The sequence below is a fragment of the Triticum aestivum genome, chromosome 2B, assembly GCF_018294505.1.
Source record: "Triticum aestivum cultivar Chinese Spring chromosome 2B, IWGSC CS RefSeq v2.1, whole genome shotgun sequence".
Classification (NCBI taxonomy): domain Eukaryota; kingdom Viridiplantae; phylum Streptophyta; class Magnoliopsida; order Poales; family Poaceae; genus Triticum; species Triticum aestivum.
In genome coordinates, this window is record NC_057798.1 from 786,909,312 (window position 1) to 786,928,485 (window position 19,174).

At 47.7% G+C, this 19,174-nt stretch overlaps 1 protein-coding gene across 1 annotated transcript; it reads right to left on the bottom strand.

The window, feature by feature from the left end:
• Positions 1-7,234: 7,234 nt before the first annotated feature.
• LOC123042755 (dof zinc finger protein DOF3.1-like) lies at positions 7,235-8,323 on the bottom strand. Its single transcript, XM_044465148.1, has 2 exons — positions 8,058-8,323; positions 7,235-7,967 (listed from the first exon to the last, which is right to left on the bottom strand). Exons 1-2 carry the CDS (start codon positions 8,142-8,144, stop codon positions 7,431-7,433), a joined length of 624 nt encoding a protein of 207 aa, XP_044321083.1. The 5' UTR covers positions 8,145-8,323; the 3' UTR covers positions 7,235-7,430.
• Positions 8,324-19,174: the final 10,851 nt, after the last annotated feature.

Sequence of the window (19,174 nt, forward strand, 5' to 3'; positions counted from 1 at the left end):
TACTCAGTGATTTTGAGAAGTCCAAGTGAAGAAATTAAATCATACCGATGTAGCCAAACAATATCTACATTCTATACATATTAACATATCATGGAGGTCCTAAGTAGGAGCCCTGATCGTGCACATTGTTATAAGAAAAACAACGGTGCTGATTTGTTAAGCCAATGGGATATATTTTATAGTTTATTTTAAAAAGCACATGTAGATTTCTGATCACAATACCTATCCTGGTGCAGCTCGCTGTTCAGCCAGCTTCCTTTTGGTGGCCTAAAGTTTTCGAGGCAGAGGAAAATAAAAATTCAATAGTGATTAGTGCTAATAAAAGGAAACAAAACAAGGAAAATACGCAGGAGCTCCCGGGTGCTCCACACCCCTATATGAATATTAATCGTGGAAATACCAAAAAATTCTAAAATTTGGGGATATGAAACGTGGGTTCTCAATCTACCCCCGTGTGAAATTTCGTGAAAAACTACCAGGAAACGTATCCGTGGCGAAGGAAATACTATCCGAACAAAAATCCATCCAAACAGTTTTTGTCTATACATAGGATTTTTTTTTTGTCTTTTTTGCCATGAATACGTTTCCTGGTATTCTTTCACGAAATTTCACACGGAAGTAGATCGGGACCCAGGTCTGATATCCCAATATCTCAGATTTCTTTTTCAAATTTCTTGGTATTTTTTTGAATTTAATGTTTGTATAGGGGTGTGGAGCACCCGGGTGCTACAAATCCGCTTCCAACAAAACAACTCTATCCAGATCCCTACTGGAAAAGAGAAGAGAACAAAATAAGTCTACCTCAATATTCAGTCAAACATTTTTCATTGCTAGGCTCAAGTTCAGAGGCTGCAGGAAGAACAGAATAAGTTCACTATACACTCCATAATTACTGGATATAAAAATGTAGGTTCATCTGAAGATTGCACATGGAACTGATAATATGATTGGGCACAAGATGAAAACAGTTACAGCTAAATATTACAATCACTGTCACTGGAATGTGAAGAGAATATATCCAATAAATAAACCAGAGTTTACACAGTACTAAATGCAAGCGACCATATCAGATAACATGGCACCAAAAGCAAATGTCTGTACGACTTGATTGGCTGTATGGTAACACTGTAAATGTATAAATTTAGAGTCATATCAATTTAGTAGGTTGTGGAATAACAGGTCATTACAGAATGATCTACATAAAATACAAAAAAATACTGTACTTAGGTTAGGTTGGATACTACCGAAGTTAAAAGTTAGGAGAAGGCTCAGTGTTTCAGCCCAAAATTCAAATAAACAATTCTTACCAAAAGAAGTAGTTAACACTTGACACACAACTGCACCAATAAGGACTTCCATATGCATCTCATAATGTAATACATAGCATTATACATCACTGTTTCAACAAAATCAACTAAAAGTTTCTACTCTACCCACCTTTCAAGTATCCCTTGTGTAAAGCATCATGAAAATTCCCCATTGCAAAATAAGCAGATCCAGGTCGGCTATATGCTTTGCTGTAGTTCGGATCAATTTCAATTGACTTCAGACAGTCCTCAACAGCTTCATTGCACATATTAAGAAGCGTACATGCAGCAGCCCTGAAAGAAGCATGTACTTTTCATGTTACATGAAAGCATGAATAGAATAAATGATCTTGTCAACAGCAATCAAGAGTACTTGTATATTTTTTGTGTGTTGATAAATTACATAGTTTCACAAGTTCACATATGACAACAATGCTAGCATACATTGGATTTAATTATTATTGTCTTAAAGCTGAAGTGTGGAGCCTTAGCACTTAACTTCTTGCCACACTTGTAGAGTTAAAGAGCCCATTTTTCCTCCTATGCCAGAGAGCTACTTAAGAATCAGGTGCAACCTAAGCATATTTTATTTCTGTTCTACCACTTCTTATCACAGGATGATTTGAGTCGATGCCTGAGACATCGGATGATCCTTGCTGCCAAGGTTCCGCAATCACAACCCAAGTGGTGGATGGAACCATCGTTTGAGAAAATGTGGGAGCATTCGTCGCATGAGATAAATGGAGGGATGACTCAATTTATGCAATGGTGATGGGAGCTGCTAAATGTTTTTATTGAAATTTATTTATTTTGTACCCATTGCAATAAGGAAAACAACATTCGCATGCGCTCAATCACGACGACGGACGACGTCCACCTTGGGTTTAGCAGCAGTCAAACAACAACATACGCCGGCTTCCTGGCAATGAGATCCCTTGGTGTAACCTACGCCAGCACACCAATCCCTGCACTTAGATTTGGTGCAACCATCTTCAAGCCCACTGCAGTATTCTACACAAAAAGATTAAATTAATTAGCATATTAATTACAATATATCTTCATTCGTCGGTTCAACTGCAAACATAGATGTAGAGATTTTTTTTAGGTATATACACAATAGGGGGAAAAGGATGTTAACCTTTTGGATCAGCATCACAAGACGACATCACAGTTGCCATCACCAACACGAGGGCCGCCAACCATACAAGACTTGCATTTCTCTTAATAAACGCCATGACAAGATACAATGCTAGCTATGTATTGATATCCTCTCTTCTTTTTGCTGTGTGACCTGATCTGCCAAATGTGTTGACGAGCAACTCATTTTGCTAGCATTTATATAGGGGCGAGCACGCTACCGATCCTAAGTTTTATGGTGGTAATTAAATACGATCCTAATATTAAGATGGAATTAATGAATTGATTTATGCATATCCTTGGATAGATATACTACATACTTATCTCGTAGCTGATTTTAGGGAATGTACAATGGTTGATAAGATAGTCTAATCTTAAGTCTTGCGTGTAATTTGAAGATGACAAAAAAAGATGTTTATAATGGGTCATTTCTTAGTCTTATCTTTAATAACTAGTTATTTCTAAAAACATGGTGAGACATATTATGCTAAGAGATTATCTCTTGTCTTCTCTTAAATAAGAGAAGACAAACCTTTTCTTATGAGTTATCTCTCCTCCACCTCATCATTTATCCTATGTGTCACTTCTAAAATAGCACCATTGTACATGCTCTTATGGTGTGAATTGATTCGTTCCCTTTTTTGGCGCGGCTGGTCTATCTATGCAATATCCAATAAAAAAAGGTCTATCTATGCAATATCCAGTAAAGACTTGAAGATCTGTGTACAGTATAAGAACAAGATCTATTCAAGGATATACATAAATTAATCCATTAAATCCAGCCAGATCTTTCTTAATGTGTCAGATCTTTAGATATTGACAGGATATTGGATAGATAGAACAGGCGCACCAAAAAAGCAAACAAATCAATTCATTCTATAAAATTAGTGAGGTGATAAGTATGCACGTCTATTCAAGGATATACAAAAATCGATCCATTCATTCTAGCCGAAAATTAGCATGGCATTTAATTACCACCATAAAATTCATGTTGGTGATGGCCACTATGATGATTTCCTATGATGCTGACCCATAAAACTCATGTTGCCGTGTCTCCCTTCAACAACTCTTCTCTCTCAAGTGGTGGCGTATATGGTGGGCACTCCCTCACTGGTACTTCGACTGTCGGTGATGGTTGTTGGTGTACTTCCCCTCCTGCTTTACTAGTGTCTTGCAGGAGGAGAAGTAGAACAACGACCCCCTACGACAACAGTCAGGATCCTTCCTCCAATAACATCGATCTATCTCAAAGGGAGCCCATTGGAATGAAAGTAAACCCTAAACCTAGAAGGCTCGCCTTCAAAGACTCGAGACCATTTCACCATAACCATAACCGTTTCCATACATATATCATCAGTACTACTACATAGTTAAACGACTAAAAAATACATAGATCATCACTATTACATAGATCAACATTACATAATTAAACAATACTACGATAGACTGGCACTACTACAGACCGAGTACTCTAATAGATCAAAATAAACCATAAGGCCTAAGGATCTTGATGGTTTCTGGGTCCGCTTGAAGCTCATCCTCAGAGATGAGGTCGATCACCTCTGGAGGTCCGATGGAGGGGGCTGCTTCAACGTTATTGCAGGTAGCTAGCTGCACGACCTCCATGTCATCATCGACAAAGTAGCCCTCCCAATCGGGATCATTGAAAGTCTTGTCGACCCCCGCGGGATTAGGGCATACATCTCAGTGTCCTCTTTCTTCCTCTGCTCCTTCTGCTTATTGGCCTAGAATTCAAGCTCCCCCACCATGCGGTGCAGATTGGCCTCAACGTACTTAGCCATGGCGACCTCACCATCCTTGACATGTCATGCGCCTTCTCCTTTTTGTGGGAATACATCCGGTAAGTAGAGGCAAGGAACCCCACATGCTTGGCATCTTCAGGGAAGTTGAGGTTAGTCGGGCCTCGACCATACATGCAAGACACCACATCGTACGCGTAGCTCGAGGCTATAGAACGTGCCGAGCCACAACAATCACCATCGTAGGTGATCTCAGCAGCATAGCAGTGCGACTCCTGGAGTCAAACGCCACGAAACCTGCTCGCGGAAGGGATCGTGGCGCCATCCCTGCGACAACATTCCCTATGTCAAACATGATTTTGCAATTGAACAATAAATGATGAATACCCATCCCTGTCACTTCCTCTCTTTAGTAGAAGGCTCACTTATTCAACATGTGGGTTGACGTTCGGTCATCTATGCTCTCTTCAATAAATCCCATCTCTCAAATGGTGGTATATATGGTAGGGCAATCCCTACCTGGTATTTCCACCTATCTATGATGGTCGTTACACCCGTCCCTTCCCACGTTACCAAGGTCTCATTGAAAGGGACGAGGAGCAACGACCCCCTACGACAACAACCAGTATCATTCCTCTAAGAACACCCCCCATTTCTCTTTGTTATTTGGACCATCAGTGATGGTCGTCCTTCTCCTTCTCCCCTACTTTACCAAGGGCTCAGAGGGGAAGAACGAGAAGGAGCGCCCTCTACGACAACGGTTGGTATCCTTCCTCTGACAACATCTCTTACAAAGGGAGCACCGTCGGACTGAAATTAAACGCAGATATCGAATACCAATGCTGACATACGTGTGGCCCCTAAATCCCTAACCTAGAAGACAACTCGACACCATTTCACCCTAGTCCTAACCTGAACGCCAAACACGTTCAAGCTAGAGATCATTACTAAGCAGAACCATTTACCTATATAACTGCAGTAGCATATGAACTCTACACAGGAACCTATCAACATGAGCAGAAAACTATGAACTGTATAAATTGCAACCAATCTCTCATCTCACCGCCCTCCCACCCCTCCCCCACCCGAACCCTGCCCTCTCGTTCTCTTCCTTTCTCTCAAACGTCAGCCGCCACTCCCATCTGTCTCAATTCTCCCCTGATGTGTGAAATTTCTGCCCAAAATGAGAACAAATGTGTGCGCCGGCTGCTCGCGCGTGCAGCATTTTAGCACGCTGCTGGAGCTGCGCGTGCGCGCTGCATTTTAGCGCTATTGCTGGAGCAAGCGCTGCGCGACGCGCCAAACCTGACAATGGACGCGCTGCAAACCAGATTTTAGCGCGCCGCGCGTTGGGCGCCTGTTGGAGATGCTCTAACAGCAGTAGCATATGAACTCTACACAAGAACCTATCAAAATGAACTTGTATAAATTGCAAACGATCACTCATCTCACCGCCCTCCCACCCCTCCCCCACCCGAACCATGCCCTCTCGTTGTCCTCCTTTCTCTCAAACGGCGACCACCACTCCCAACTGTCTCAATTCTCACTTGATCTATTTGTGCCTCACTCCCAACCCTATAGTTTTTCAATAAAAAAATTATCACAAACTATATCAATCATCTATCATAAAACAAATATTAATAAGATTATTAAAACACATATATATTTAGCTGGATTCCATATACCAAAGTTACATATAAAATAAAGAAAAAACACTATAGATATGCGAGCTTGATCGGTGCAGAGGGCGGTAACAGTAGCAGTGATGAGCTTGATCGGGTGCAAAATTTGAAGACGAAGGGATCGGGTGCATGGGTGGCCACGATCTAGTACTCCCTCCGTTTCTTTTTAATCCACATATAAGGATTGGTCAAAGTCAATCTTTGTAGAGTTTGACTACCTTTCTATTAAAAATATAAACATTCACAATATGAAATAAATATTATCAGATGCACCATGAAACGTATTTTCATACTATATAGTTTGATTGTTGTAGATGTTCATAATTTTTTATATAAATTTGGTTAAACTTTATGTAGTTTGACTTTGACCAAATCTTATATACGAAATAGAAAGAAACGGAGGGAGTATAACTCAAACGTAAGTTGAGCGTCGCGCTAGCCGTTAAACGCAAGAAACGTAGCCGAGAGCCCTATGTAAACCGGGTATTTTTAAATTTTTTGCCAAGAATTTTGTGTAAGCCAAGGTGTTTTTCTACGGCCTCTCGACTTACTGGTATGTAAGCCGAGTTCACTTTTGTTACTGTGTGTGCTTTGATCGGTACTCGACTTACACCATTTCGAGAACAAGTGTTTTTACACTTGGCTAACATGCAGAAGCACGACAACGTGTGATTTTTTTTAGTGATATCTTGTTTTGTTTTATTACAATAGAGACCTAGGCTCACGCATATACATTCACCTCTATGAAAGCATGCATCCACAACCTATCCTTTTGAGCATCTTGAGAGACTGAGACGGCACATCATCTTGAGATTGACGAAGTTGTCATAGACGTCTTTGTAGTCGACAGGAACATCTACTCCAAACGAACTATCGTTGACAGGACTGAAATAAATCCAAAAACATTGCGAGCACAAGTGTCAAATTTAGCACTTAAACCCCGATGTGTCGAGGATACCACTATCTCTTCTAGTGATATGTATCGATATATAAAGCACCAAAACATTGGAAGTCGGAGGAAAAAGAAAAGTACTTAACAACTGTATCTCATGAACTTTCTAGCCACATCCATATATTGATACATGCAAATATAACCTGAAATGCATCAAGCTAGGTAATCAGACAATTAGTGTGGTCAAAAAGATATCGAGACGTAGAGGGTGTTTGTTTTCAGGGACTTATTGGCTTAGGGACTTAAAAAAGTCCCTATAAATCCCATCTAAATCAAACAGGAGGGATTTATAGGGACTTAAAATGGGCATTTGGGACTTATGAAATAAGACTCTCAAGGAGGGACTTATAGGGACTTATAGTTATAATATGGTCTTATAGGGACTTATAAATCCTAGAAATCAAACAGGTAGGGATTTTTTAGGGACTTGGACTTATAAGTTGAGACTAAAAAAAGTCATAAAACTTATGAACCAAACGGGGCCGTAGAATTTCCCATGCAAACTAGCACTATTAGCCTCGATCGAGGCTGCGATGATAAAACACGAGCCTCGAGTGCGCTGGCGAAACGCTGACTGACATGATGACGCTGATCAGTTCCCGGCCGGTGGCGGTGGTGGCCAGGCGAGCTCGAGGCCGCCGAGGTCGTCCCACGCGCCGGTGAGGGAGAGCGCCCGGTCGCAGCCACCCCACGGCGCCGCTAGCCCGTCGTAGAGGTGGTCCGTGGCCGCCGGTGTCCAGGGGAACCCGCCGAGCCCGAGATCGAACTGCGGCAGGAAGACGGGGCCGCCGTCGGTGAGGAACGGGAAGACCGGCAGCGGTTGGTCGGAGAGAGGGCGCGTCTCCTGCAGGTCCGGTTGCGGCGAGTCGGAGGAGGTCGTCTGGGGTTCAGCGGAGCACTTGCGGCGCTTGCTGCTGCCGCGGCGGCGGCATGCCCCGCCGACGGGGACGTTGCGCAGCGTGCCGCCTTGCGTCCAGTAGCGGCGGCAGGTGCGGCAGTAGTGGCGCGGCTGCGTGGTGCTGTAGTTGTTGTAGTAGCAGAACTTGGTGTCGGTGGAGCTGCACCGCGGGCACTCCAGCTTCGGCTGTTGCTGCTGGCTCTGGCCGTTCTTCTTGGTCACCGCGCCCTCCTGACAAGTTCACCACGCGCGCGCATCAGTACGTACGTACGTCGCCTGCCGGAGAGGAGTAGCAGACAGAGTGAGCATGCAGTCACTGACCTGCGCTAGTGGAAGTTCAGCAGCGTCAGGGGTGGCGTCGGCCGAGCGCTTGGCGCCGGCGAGGAGCGAGGCAGAAGCTGGAGCCATCCTGAACGGAGCAGCGCATGCCGTGTCCGGCCCGGCCGGCTAAAAACGAGCTGCGGGCGCGCGTGGTGATCACCAGCTAGCTAGCTCTAACCGAGCTATAGTCGTAGCTAGCCAGTTAGCTAGGAGAGGTAGGAGAGAGTGAGCTGGATGGGCGGCGGCGGTGGCAATCAGATGATGGAGCTGACGGATCGATCGACGGGAGCGGCTGGTCCGGGCCTATATATAGAAGCCGGCGCGGTGGCGGGGCCCGCGGGTGACGCGGCAAGGATGCTCTCCTTGCGTCCGAAGGATGCTTCCTCCACCGTGCACGGTGCGCCTCCACCCGTGTGCGTCGCCGTCGCGTTCTATATATGTCTGGCACGACGGGCGACGCAGAGTGCAGACCCGACGGGCACGGACATGCGTCTTGGTAGGACCTGCCGTGCAGTTTACCGAGGAAACCGATCGTGCAGAGGAGACTGGAGAGTTCTCGGCCCGTCTTCGACCGTCGTGTGGATGGAATCTTGCATGCACGCGCGCTCTCGCGGCACTGTGCAGAGATACAGTGATCGACGTAACCCGGTGGACCCAGCTATTCTGTACATACGTAACGTGATCCATGCAAGCCAAGGCATCATCGCATCGCATCGACATCGAGCTCACCGAGATAGCGGGCAACGACGACGACGGGGGCGGATCGGCGTTAATGGGGACGGAATCGAGCTGACGGGTGGTTGTACGTGTGCTCTGATCGTCGCGTTACCGTGAAGCGGCGCAGGGCCCGGCGGAGGTTGGCGAGAGAGAGAGGACAAAGGGGGGACATGGCGGTGCCGCTTTTTGTACGCGCCATGAGGGCGACGGAGCTGTCACCGTCGTGGGTTTTGTCTGTCGTAATCGCTGCGAGGTTGGTTTCATTCATGGCTGGCCGATGCTAGGCGCAGAGGGCCGCCTGAGCGATTCTTCCGCGTCTCTCGTCGACGACGGATGCGGTGGCTCCTCTACTGCTCGATCGACGGTGTCAAGGGTCAAGTCCTGTTTATTCTGCAGGTTCCGGATTTAGTTAATTTGGACGGTTTCTTTCAGTTATTTTTTCCACGTGTCAAGGGTCAAGTCCTGATGATTTTTGACATCTAAATCAAGTAAGATTTCCTCATGTCTAAATCTTCCGTGCTATATAGTCGTGCGCCGTAACTTTCATTCTTTTAAATTGGGAAACGTTTCCCTGCGGTGCGCCGGCCGAGCGTTTCAGCCGGTCACGTGCGAGTCGGGGCGCGTGGGAATCGAATCGTGCTGGATCCTTTTTACGCAGGGGTGCCATAACCACAGCCCATGTGGGCTGGCTGGCCCACGCCCGCATCCCGCTAGCCTTATCCTCTCACGCGAGTGTCTCTGCTTTCTCCGTCTCTCGATCCATCTCTTCTTTTTTGCTTCATGGCGACAGCGAGCCATGACGACCTTGGTGATGTGCGACGGAGGCGAGGCGATGCGCGATGGGGGAGCCACCTAGGCATCTGGTTGCAGCCGCAGCTCTGGCGAGCTCCGCCATGGCCGTGGACGCCGCGTGCTAGAACAAACGCCCACCCATGCTGGAACCAATAAGATCTCGGGTGCTGGAACCGGCATCATTTTTTGCTACAACCTATGAGTTTTTTTTGCTGGAACCGGCATCCCGTACAGACCCCTCTCGTCTACTCATTCATCCCCTACCTTCAGCGAGCGGCCAAAGCAAGCCGCCGGAGAAATCACCTCCACTTCCTCCCGAAGAACCCTGCAACTCCGGTGACCCTCGACTGGACGGTGGCGGAGGCATTGCAGAACCTGCTGCACGCGCTTATGCTACAACCGCTAACCAAAAAGCTTCAAATCGAGGTGAAAAAAGCTTCAACCAGATATATGAAAAGCTGCAAGCAGTCATCGCCATGGAAGGATGCTACAACCGTTGACATAAAATGTTACAACCTTTGATAAAAAAGCTTCAACCGAACGAGAGAGGAATATTTCACCCAGGCGTTGCTTAAAACGAAAAAAGTTTCAATTGTTTACAGAAAAACTTCCATCGTAGAGGGAAAAAGCTTCAACCATTGAGATAAAAGCTACAACCGTATCAATTTTTTGCTACTATCGTCTGCGTGTTTTGCTACATCCATTCATGCGGCCATGGTGCTTTTTTACGACTGAAGTGTGACCTGCGACGACGAGGACGGCATTTTTGTTGCAACATCCTCGGTTTTTGCTACCATTTGCGATGTGTTTTGCTACATCCGATTAACACATTTGCTACAATGGCGGCACCGATGGATTTTTTGCTGCAACCGTTGTCTTCATTTGCTACGACTGACACGGGAAAATGCTACTACGGAGCATCTCTGTTTTTTGCTGCAACCAATCATCGGTGAGGCGGAGCTGCATCCATGGCACTCCGACGAGCAGCGGAGGCAGCGAGCGGTCGGGGCGAGCTGAGTCCCGGTGTGCGGGGCGGCCCCAACGGGCGTCCAGGGCGGCGAGCGATCTGGACGAGCTGAGTCACGGAGCTGCATCCATGGCCCTCCGACGGGCGGCCGAGGCGGCGAGCGGTCAGCTCCAACCGGCAGCCGGGCGAGATGAGTGCCGGAGCGTGGGGCGGCCCCGACGGGCGGTCGGTGCGGCGAGCGCTCGGGAAGACGAGGACAAGGTAAAAATGAAAACAGCAGAGGAGGTCTAATCTAACGATGTCGCATAACAGATCAGGCGGCTGGGAACAGACCGGCCGAAACATTCGGCCGGTGCGCCGGCGCCTAGCGGTGCCCTTTTAAATTTTCTTTTAAGACGCGAGCATTTACATATATGTATGTATGCTCATCCCAACGAATGCACACACATAGAATCTACTGTTTTTTGGAAAGAAACTTTCGAACAGCCGAAGGGGGAAGTTCAGCTTTGGCCGGCTGCCGAAGTAATGGAACGCCGTCATGTCATACACACGCGCCGCCTACTCAGGCTCGTCACAATGGGGAGGAACTTAGGAGTAACATCACACACTCTAATACAACTTTGTTTATGTGGCACATATTTAATGAAGAGAGATGTGCTTGTGGTAACTAGCTAAGTTACCGGAACATCACACACTCCAAGAAACAATGAGTCTATAACCTAATAAATACATCATTGCATGACACTACATAGATGTTCCTACCCATTATGGAGGTAGTAACATAGTCTAGGGAAGCGTGTAAGTTACTAGCTTATGTTCTTGCCCATTGTGACCAGCCTCAATGGTGGCGACTGTGCCGAGTCACCGTTCCTCCCCTAGTGTCCAGATTTTTTTGATCTCCGTCGCCCAAGTAGCCCACAGTAGCTGCCCCATGCCGTGGCACTTTGGCGGTGGTCGCTGTGACATGGACCTCGAGGAGGCGGTGGCAACAGGCGCTCAGGATGGCTACACGAACGCGTTCTGGATGAAACGCGGCTCGGCAGCGGCGTCCACCCAGGACCCGTCCGTAGTCAAGTACACTCGGCCACACCCCTTCGACATCGTCTATGGTGGACACCACCCCTGGTGTAGGTTCAGTCAATTGTCTTTGAGCTAATTTTCGAACATCATGTTGTTTTCTTAGAGTACGAAGGATGGCGGGGTACTCGACTATGGAGGATGAGTTGTCGTGCGATGTGTGCTTGTCCATATTCGCGGATTTCGTAGGCAAGTGCAGGGGGGCCTTCTGGCAGCGTGTGCATTATTCTTTTCACGCGCGAAAGCACATTACGCCCTACGGCATGCACATCATCCAACAACGCAATGTGAGGGCGTTATCGTATTGATGGTATGCCATCGAGACTTCCATCACCAAGTTTTGTGACGCGGTTGCTCAGCTAAGGCAAGGTGGCCATTGCGCGCGACAGAGGAAGGGATCGTAAGTTTTGCTTATTCTTGCTCAACTTGTTAATTGAATCATTCACTCAGTGTTGGTATACACATTATGTAGCCCGCACGTGCTACCATGATATACCACAGGACAGAGGGACGGTCATTTACGCGCACACACTGTTGGATGAAGCTGAAGACATAGTATTGTGGGACGACAGGATCCGTTCATGAACTACTTGTTAAATATCTGGTTAATCTCGTTGAATTCAAACTATTGTTGTACTAGACTTATTAGCATGCTATGTAGAAATGATTTGTGCTATTTTTATCCGAACTTTGATGAAATCCGTCGTGTTTGCATGAATTTTATCCAGTTAGTTGAAACACAGTTTTTAAATGTAAACGAACATATACGGCTAACTTTAGATGGCCGGCTCCCGCATCCATATCCCTGGAATGGTCTCCCATCCGTGAACGGACACCGGAGCAAATTGCCGGGTCAACATTGGAACACGTTACGAGGCAGCTAACCGGTTGTCCTGATAATCGATCCAGTGTAAACGTGAGTAGGGTGTGTCGGCAGAAGACTTGCTAGCTTAGCTTCGACCTGTACCAGGAGTGCAAGGCTCGAGGAAGAAATCAGTAGAGAAATGGAACTTTCGGCAATCTGTATGCACGCACGGACGTCAACCGCTCCCTTACCCTTGACAGAATCCAGAGCCGTGGAGCCTTCCAATTCTCAGCTCCATCCACCCGTAGATCCAAGAAAAGAAGCTGGTGCTAAGGACAATTAATTGAAGAAAAAAAAACATGACGAATTTTTTGGGTGAAAGGCTCACACCGGAATAGAGTCACATGTAAGATGCTCCCTCTTTCCGGTTTATAAGGCTCAATTTAAAAATCTCATCAACCAAGATAGATGATGAGTGGTGGAATACTTTTTATAGTTTGCAAAAGCATCCAATTAATGCTCTTGTTTTCGTAAAAAAAAGTATGTTTACCAATGCATTAATTGCAATGCATGCATGCATAAATTACATGCATTGGTCAATTTTCTCTTAATACTTGCATGTAATGATTTAATGCACATTAAAATCTGAACATGTGATGGGAAACAACTAAATTGAGCCTTATAAAATAGAAAAACTAAAATTTTAAGATAAACTTTATAAACCGGAAAGGAGGGAGTATACGAGAAAACGGTGCCCTGCCGACCAACGCTTGCAGCGACAACGACTCAGCGTTGCAGATGCAGGTGATCAGAACCGCGGCGGCATATGATTGAGCATTGGGCACTACTCCTACTAGTTTAATTATGAGTTCGATCACAAGCTGCCTATAAACAATGATGCTCGTGGCCGTTAAACTGGCCTTGCCCAAACGGCTGCTGGTACGTGTACGCACGTCTCCCACTTCCCCTGTTGCCCGGCTGTCAACTTGTTATTTATTGTTACAACTTACCAGTAATATATCAAAAATGCTAAACGTATGGGCACCTACAGACCCGTACGAGGACCTTCCAACAAACTAAATACTGCTCCCCTGATTTTCAGGAGGTGAGGCCTGCTTTGGCAACTAAAATCCAATCACAAACTTCTAGGTCACATTATTTTCAAGTCAACCTGTAAAGGCTGTATAATCCTGTACGTGTAGCATTATTGGGAATATATTTGAGACAAAAGAAAACATGTTCCTGTCGCTGTTTTTTTAATGATTAGTTTTCGTCGCCAGAAGAAAATATGTTTTTTTTTGCGGGGTAAAGGGAGATTTCTATTAACTCAAGGTGGCAAGTCAGCCACTACCAGTTTTACAATATTGCTCATACCCGAGCCCAACCAAACAGTAGCACGAGGCGTACTTCTACCATACACAGCAAGAGCATAGCTCACTTTATTCTGCGAGCGTCTAATAGCAGTAATCAAAATCTCCCTAGGGTCATCCGCAATCATCCTCTGGATGTCTGTGACGAGTGCACGTGATCCTGAGCGGTCCACAGACCGAGCGTTTAGCATCATGACCGCTTCAGTGTTGTCCATCTCAACCACAATGGGGCGGTCTGTGCGGTGTAGGGCAATCCCGAGTCCTTCCCTACATGCCGCAAGTTCAGCATCTAGGCTGTTATCACATGTGCGGATCTCTATACTGGCGGTAAATATGATTTCGCCCGCTTCCGAGCGCAGCACCATGCCGCCCCTAGCTTCGCCTGTAGCCGGCACATAGCTCCCATCAACATTCAGCTTGGTCCATCCAGCATGTGGTGCCTCCAATGCAGCTCTTCCTTTTGCTTCACTGTGCGAGAGCTAGCACCAACTCCCACCTGGACGACCATCTTACCCTTCGCCATATCTCCTTGAGGCCACTGATGGATACATAAGTGAGAGTTGATATACCCATGGAGGAATCTGCGGGACGCTTCTGTCGGTGGAGGAGTCTTCCCGTGGATTATTTCATTTCGGACGTACCACACACGCCACATGGTCATAAGCAAAATCATGCGTGTGGTATCCGGAAGTGGCTCCAGTAGCGGGAACAACCATTCCGGACCTGTATTGATGATGCTCTCCACTGCTGGAATGGGCCAGTCCAACGCCATAGCCCTCCACAACTCCACTGCGAGGGGGCATCTGCACATTGCGTGGAATCCATCCTCCCGTTCCATTCCACAAAGAGGACATGCATCAGTAAGCTCAAGGTGTCGAGAGAATTTATTTGCCCAAGTAGCAAGCGAGTTGGACACCAGTCTCCATGCAAAGACGCGTACCTTTGGGGGAGCAGGGCACCCCCATATGGTCTTCCAGATGGCGCGACAACCATCCGGTGCCCTGCTCGATGCCGTTGCCCTTGGATGCTCGCGCTCATCCATGGCTAGGCGGTAGGCGGAGCGTACCGTGAAGATACCGTTCTTCTCCGGGGCCCATGCAATAACGTCATCAGGGATACGAGGCGACGTGCGAATGTTGGTGATGGTCGTGACGTCCGCCGGGAGGAAGTACGGCTGCAATATCTCCGTGCGCCATGCTCCGGAGGCATCCAGGAGCTCAGAGACCCGCCGCAGTCGGCAGGTTCCCTGTCGTTTGATCGGCTTGCCTGTCGGGGCTGTAGGGAGCCACCGGTCACGCCAGATCCGTATGTTGCTGCCGTCGCCGACGCGCCACACAAGCCCCTTTCTGAGGAGCTCCAAGCCATACTGAATGGCCTGCCACATAGGGGACGCATTCCCCGTGAAGACTGTATCCTCAAGCTGACCCTCCGGATAATATCGAGCTTTGAGAACCTGCGCACATAAACTGTGAGGATTAATCATTAGCCTCCACGCCTGCCTCGCCAGAAGGGCTTGGTTAAAAAGATGGAAGTCTTTGAACCCCAAGCCGCCCTTCATTTTATGCGCCAGAATATTCGGCCACGCCGTCCAATGCGTTTTCCTTTTGCCTTGAGAAGAAACCCATCAAAAATTACGCACCATCCTATTGAGGTCGTCGCACACTGACATCGGAAGTTTGAAGACCCCCATGATATATGTTGGGATCGCCTGTGCAACAGCCTTGATCATCATTTCCTTCCCCGCGCTCGACAGTGTGTCGCCCCATGCAATAATTCGCTTCAAAAGCCTTGACTGTAAATTCTGAAATTTCCCCCTCGACATACGGCCTTAGGTGTAGGCAGGCCAAGATATTTCTCCTCAAAAGAGACAAGATTGACGTGCAGCACTGAGCGGACCCCTTCTCCTGATTGTGTTTTGTGCATGACCTCCTAAACAATACGCTACACTTGGATGGATTAATGCATTGGCCCGTTGCCTTCTGATATGTATCGAGTACCTCGTAAATCTTTGTAGCTTGTGCCTCTTCTGCTTTGAAAAATAAGAGTGTCATCCGCGAACAGCAGATGGGAGACCCCCGGTGCACGCCGGCATACTTTGAGGGGAGTGAAATTGCCCCTATCTTCACCTTCCTTCAACAGAGCCGAGAGCCTGTCAGCCACAAAAAGGAACAAAAACGGAAATAGAGGATCACCTTGCCGAAGCCCACGCGTCGGTGCAAACGAATCCAAGAGGGTCCCATTAAATTTCACTGTGTATCTCAACGAGGTGAGGCAAGTCATAATCCAGTCCACCCACCAGCGAGCAAATCCCAACTTTTGCATCGTTCGCTTCAAGAAGGTCCAATCTACCCTGTCATAAGCTTTGGACAAGTCCAACTTGTAGGCACAGAAACTCTTTTCCGGGTCTCTTTCCTGCTGAATGTAATGTATGCACTCAAAGGCAACTAACGCATTATCTGTAATCATCCATCCCGGGACAAAAGCACTTTGAGCAGGTGAAATTATATCATCCAATAAAGGCCTCAAGCGATTAACCAAACATTTAGCAACTACCTTGTAGATGACGTTGCACAAACTAATAGGTCTGAACTCAGTGAGCTTCTCTAGGTTGTCCACCATGGGAAGGAGAACGATGGTTGTGTCATTCACCCCATCTGGCATTACTCCTGTGTGAAAAAATTCTTTCACGCCGCGGATGACTTGCTCTTTCATGACTGACCAATTCCTCTGGAAAAAACGAGCTGGAAAACCATCTGGCCCGGGCACTTTCAGGGGCCCAATCTGAAATAGTGCGTCGGCGATTTCCTTGTCCGTGTATTCTGCACACAGATGGACATTCATATCACTAGTAACACGTGAGTTAATTAGATAAATGACCGGATCAGCACATAATGAGGTGTCCACAGTAAACAAAGAAGTGAAATAAGAGATCGCCATCGCTGCCATGGAGTCATGATCCTTGTGAGCCACGCCATCAACATCCATTAGAACCTTAATACGATTTTTTCGTGCCCTCCAGACTGCCTTCCGATGGAAAAACTTCATGTTACGGTCACCTTCTCACAGCCACTCAATGCGGGATCTCTGCATCCACAACATTTCCTCACGATACAGGAGCTCATTGAGCCGATCATTTGCCTCCCTTATCTTTTTACGGTCTGCATTCATAGACATGAGCTCCTCAAGGCGAGAACGAGATTTATTTATTTCTTTGATCACGTTACCAAACTTTTTGCGGCTCCAATCCTGAAGCCTCTTCATCATGCTCTTGAGGCCGTCCGCAACCTCACCCAAATGAAGTAGAGAGCCCAGCTCCCTCCAGGTGTCCATTATGACCTCCGGAAGAGACGGATCCCTCTCCCACATCACTTTGTACTGGCGACAGCGCCTACCCGTCGCTGGTGGGGGTTCTTCGTGGACACACTTGAGGAGAATAGCAAGGTGGTCCGAGCTTGGAGCCACTAGGTGCTCCACCTTGGCCTCCGAGAATGCGTCACACCACACATTGTTGGCCACTGCTCGGTCTAGCTGGACCTTGCCATTGGCCCTCCCGCTATGCCGATTATGTATGTGTATGGGAGTCCTGCAAAACCAAGATCACCGAGACCACACACTTCCAAAACATCACGAAAATCAATCATCTGACCTGCAAAATGAGGTGTTTCAGAGAAGTGTTCAAAACTCCACATAGCCTCGTTGAAGTCACCGATCACCATCCATGGCATGTCCGCCTGCTGGTGAAGATCATGGAGGAGGGACCACGTAAGATGACGGTCCTCCGTCCGGAGCTCGCCGTAGACGCAGGTAAGCCTCCAAGGTGGCTCACCCTCCGCAGCAGTCACATACGCATCAATATAACGACTATTGATAGCTTTTACATCCAGACTCAAAGATTCATGCCAATACAAAGGAAGACCACCACTTAGACCAACACTATCTATGGCATCAAAACCACTTAAACCTAACCGAGCACGATATCTTTTCATTTTATTTCTAGACTGTCTAGTCTCACAAAGAAAAACGATACTAGGGGAATGGGTCTGAACCAGACTCACAAGATCTCAAACTGTCCGAGGGTTCCCCCCACCTCAGCAGTTCCAGCTTAGTATATTCATTGCTCCTGACGGGGCTCCGCTGGCCCGTCAGGTCGCCGGCGGCCCCATGGTCGGCTGCCTCCTTAATGTTGTTCCTCTCCTCTATCTCCTGGTCCTGGATCAAGCCCTCCATCCCGGCGTGCTGTATCTCCTGGTTTCCCTCCGTTCTGCCATCCATCCCGGCTTGCAACCGCGGGTTCATTGCGGCAGGGGCCTTGGTTCTCCCATCAGAAGGCTTCGGGTGAGCGGCTACCACAGAGGGCGCCCCGTATGCACCCCCACCGACCTCTGGGGTCCCCTCGGTCTCCGGCATAGTCGTGCCCGCAGGGGTCGAAGCCAACGACATCACAGGATGGGCGAACTTTCTCGACGACGCCGTTGCAAGAGAAGAGCGATTTGGCGGTTTGCTAGGTTTCGAGACGAACCCCGTTTCAGCTTCAGGGCCTTTAATATAGGCAGGATCCTCCGATTTCTTGCAGGAGATGTCAAGGAGTCCTAGGTCTCCCTGGTTGCGTGGACTAGCCGGACTCCTCACGAATCCAGGCTGCGGGTAGAGCACAACGGGATCAGCACGACCAAGGGTGCCATGCGATCTGGTGGCGGACGTGGCCGCCGCAGTTCCGTCATTCTGCCTAGGACGAGACTTGCCTGCTCCCCCGGCGTGTGCCTATCCGTGCTCCCGCGTACGTGGCTTATTTTGATTGGAACAAAATAAGGCCCGGCCCACCCCCTTAAAATCAGGGGGGGAGATGATTAGATTAGAAAGAGAAAAGAAAAAAAGACAACCGTAGGATGAAATAGGAGTACAGATGGGAGCATGGGAAAGAAGCAGGCAAGCCGAATCCTCCTGCCTAGGCAGGGATACGGAGAGCAGGCCACCCGCGTCCGGCGGCGGTGGCGGCGTGGCTATCGCCTGGCGATCGCCAGGAACGGGGACCCTAATGACATCACGACAGACAAAGCATTTAAATTGCAAAATATGTTATTATTTGTACGTATGTACGTGCAAGGATCGACCATGACTACTTGGGGCCATATACTGGTCAACACTCAACATGCACCAAGGACAATTGCTGGTCATGGATCTCATCATCTGATCGATTTGTTGTGTGAGCGCGATGGATGTGTCATGCTAATATGATTTGTTACTAGTTAGTACGTACTATATGATCTGCCACGCATCCACGCGAGCTTTGCAGCAGGATTCCACAAACGAGGTCTGTAAAATACGCATCATTCTGACTAGGATGCGTGAGCGTGATAGCGACCAAGGGTTAGTTTAGAGTGTGTGAACT

What these genes read in the sequence shown, in the direction of transcription:
- LOC123042755 (XM_044465148.1), bottom strand. Translation starts at nt 8,144, where the DNA reads ATGGCTCCAGCTTCTGCCTCGCTCCTCGCCGGCGCCAAGCGCTCGGCC. An exon ending in CTGAACTTCCACTAGCGCAG is followed by an intron (nt 7,968 to 8,057) that starts GTCAGTGACTGC and finishes TGAACTTGTCAG; the next exon opens with GAGGGCGCGGTGACCAAGAA.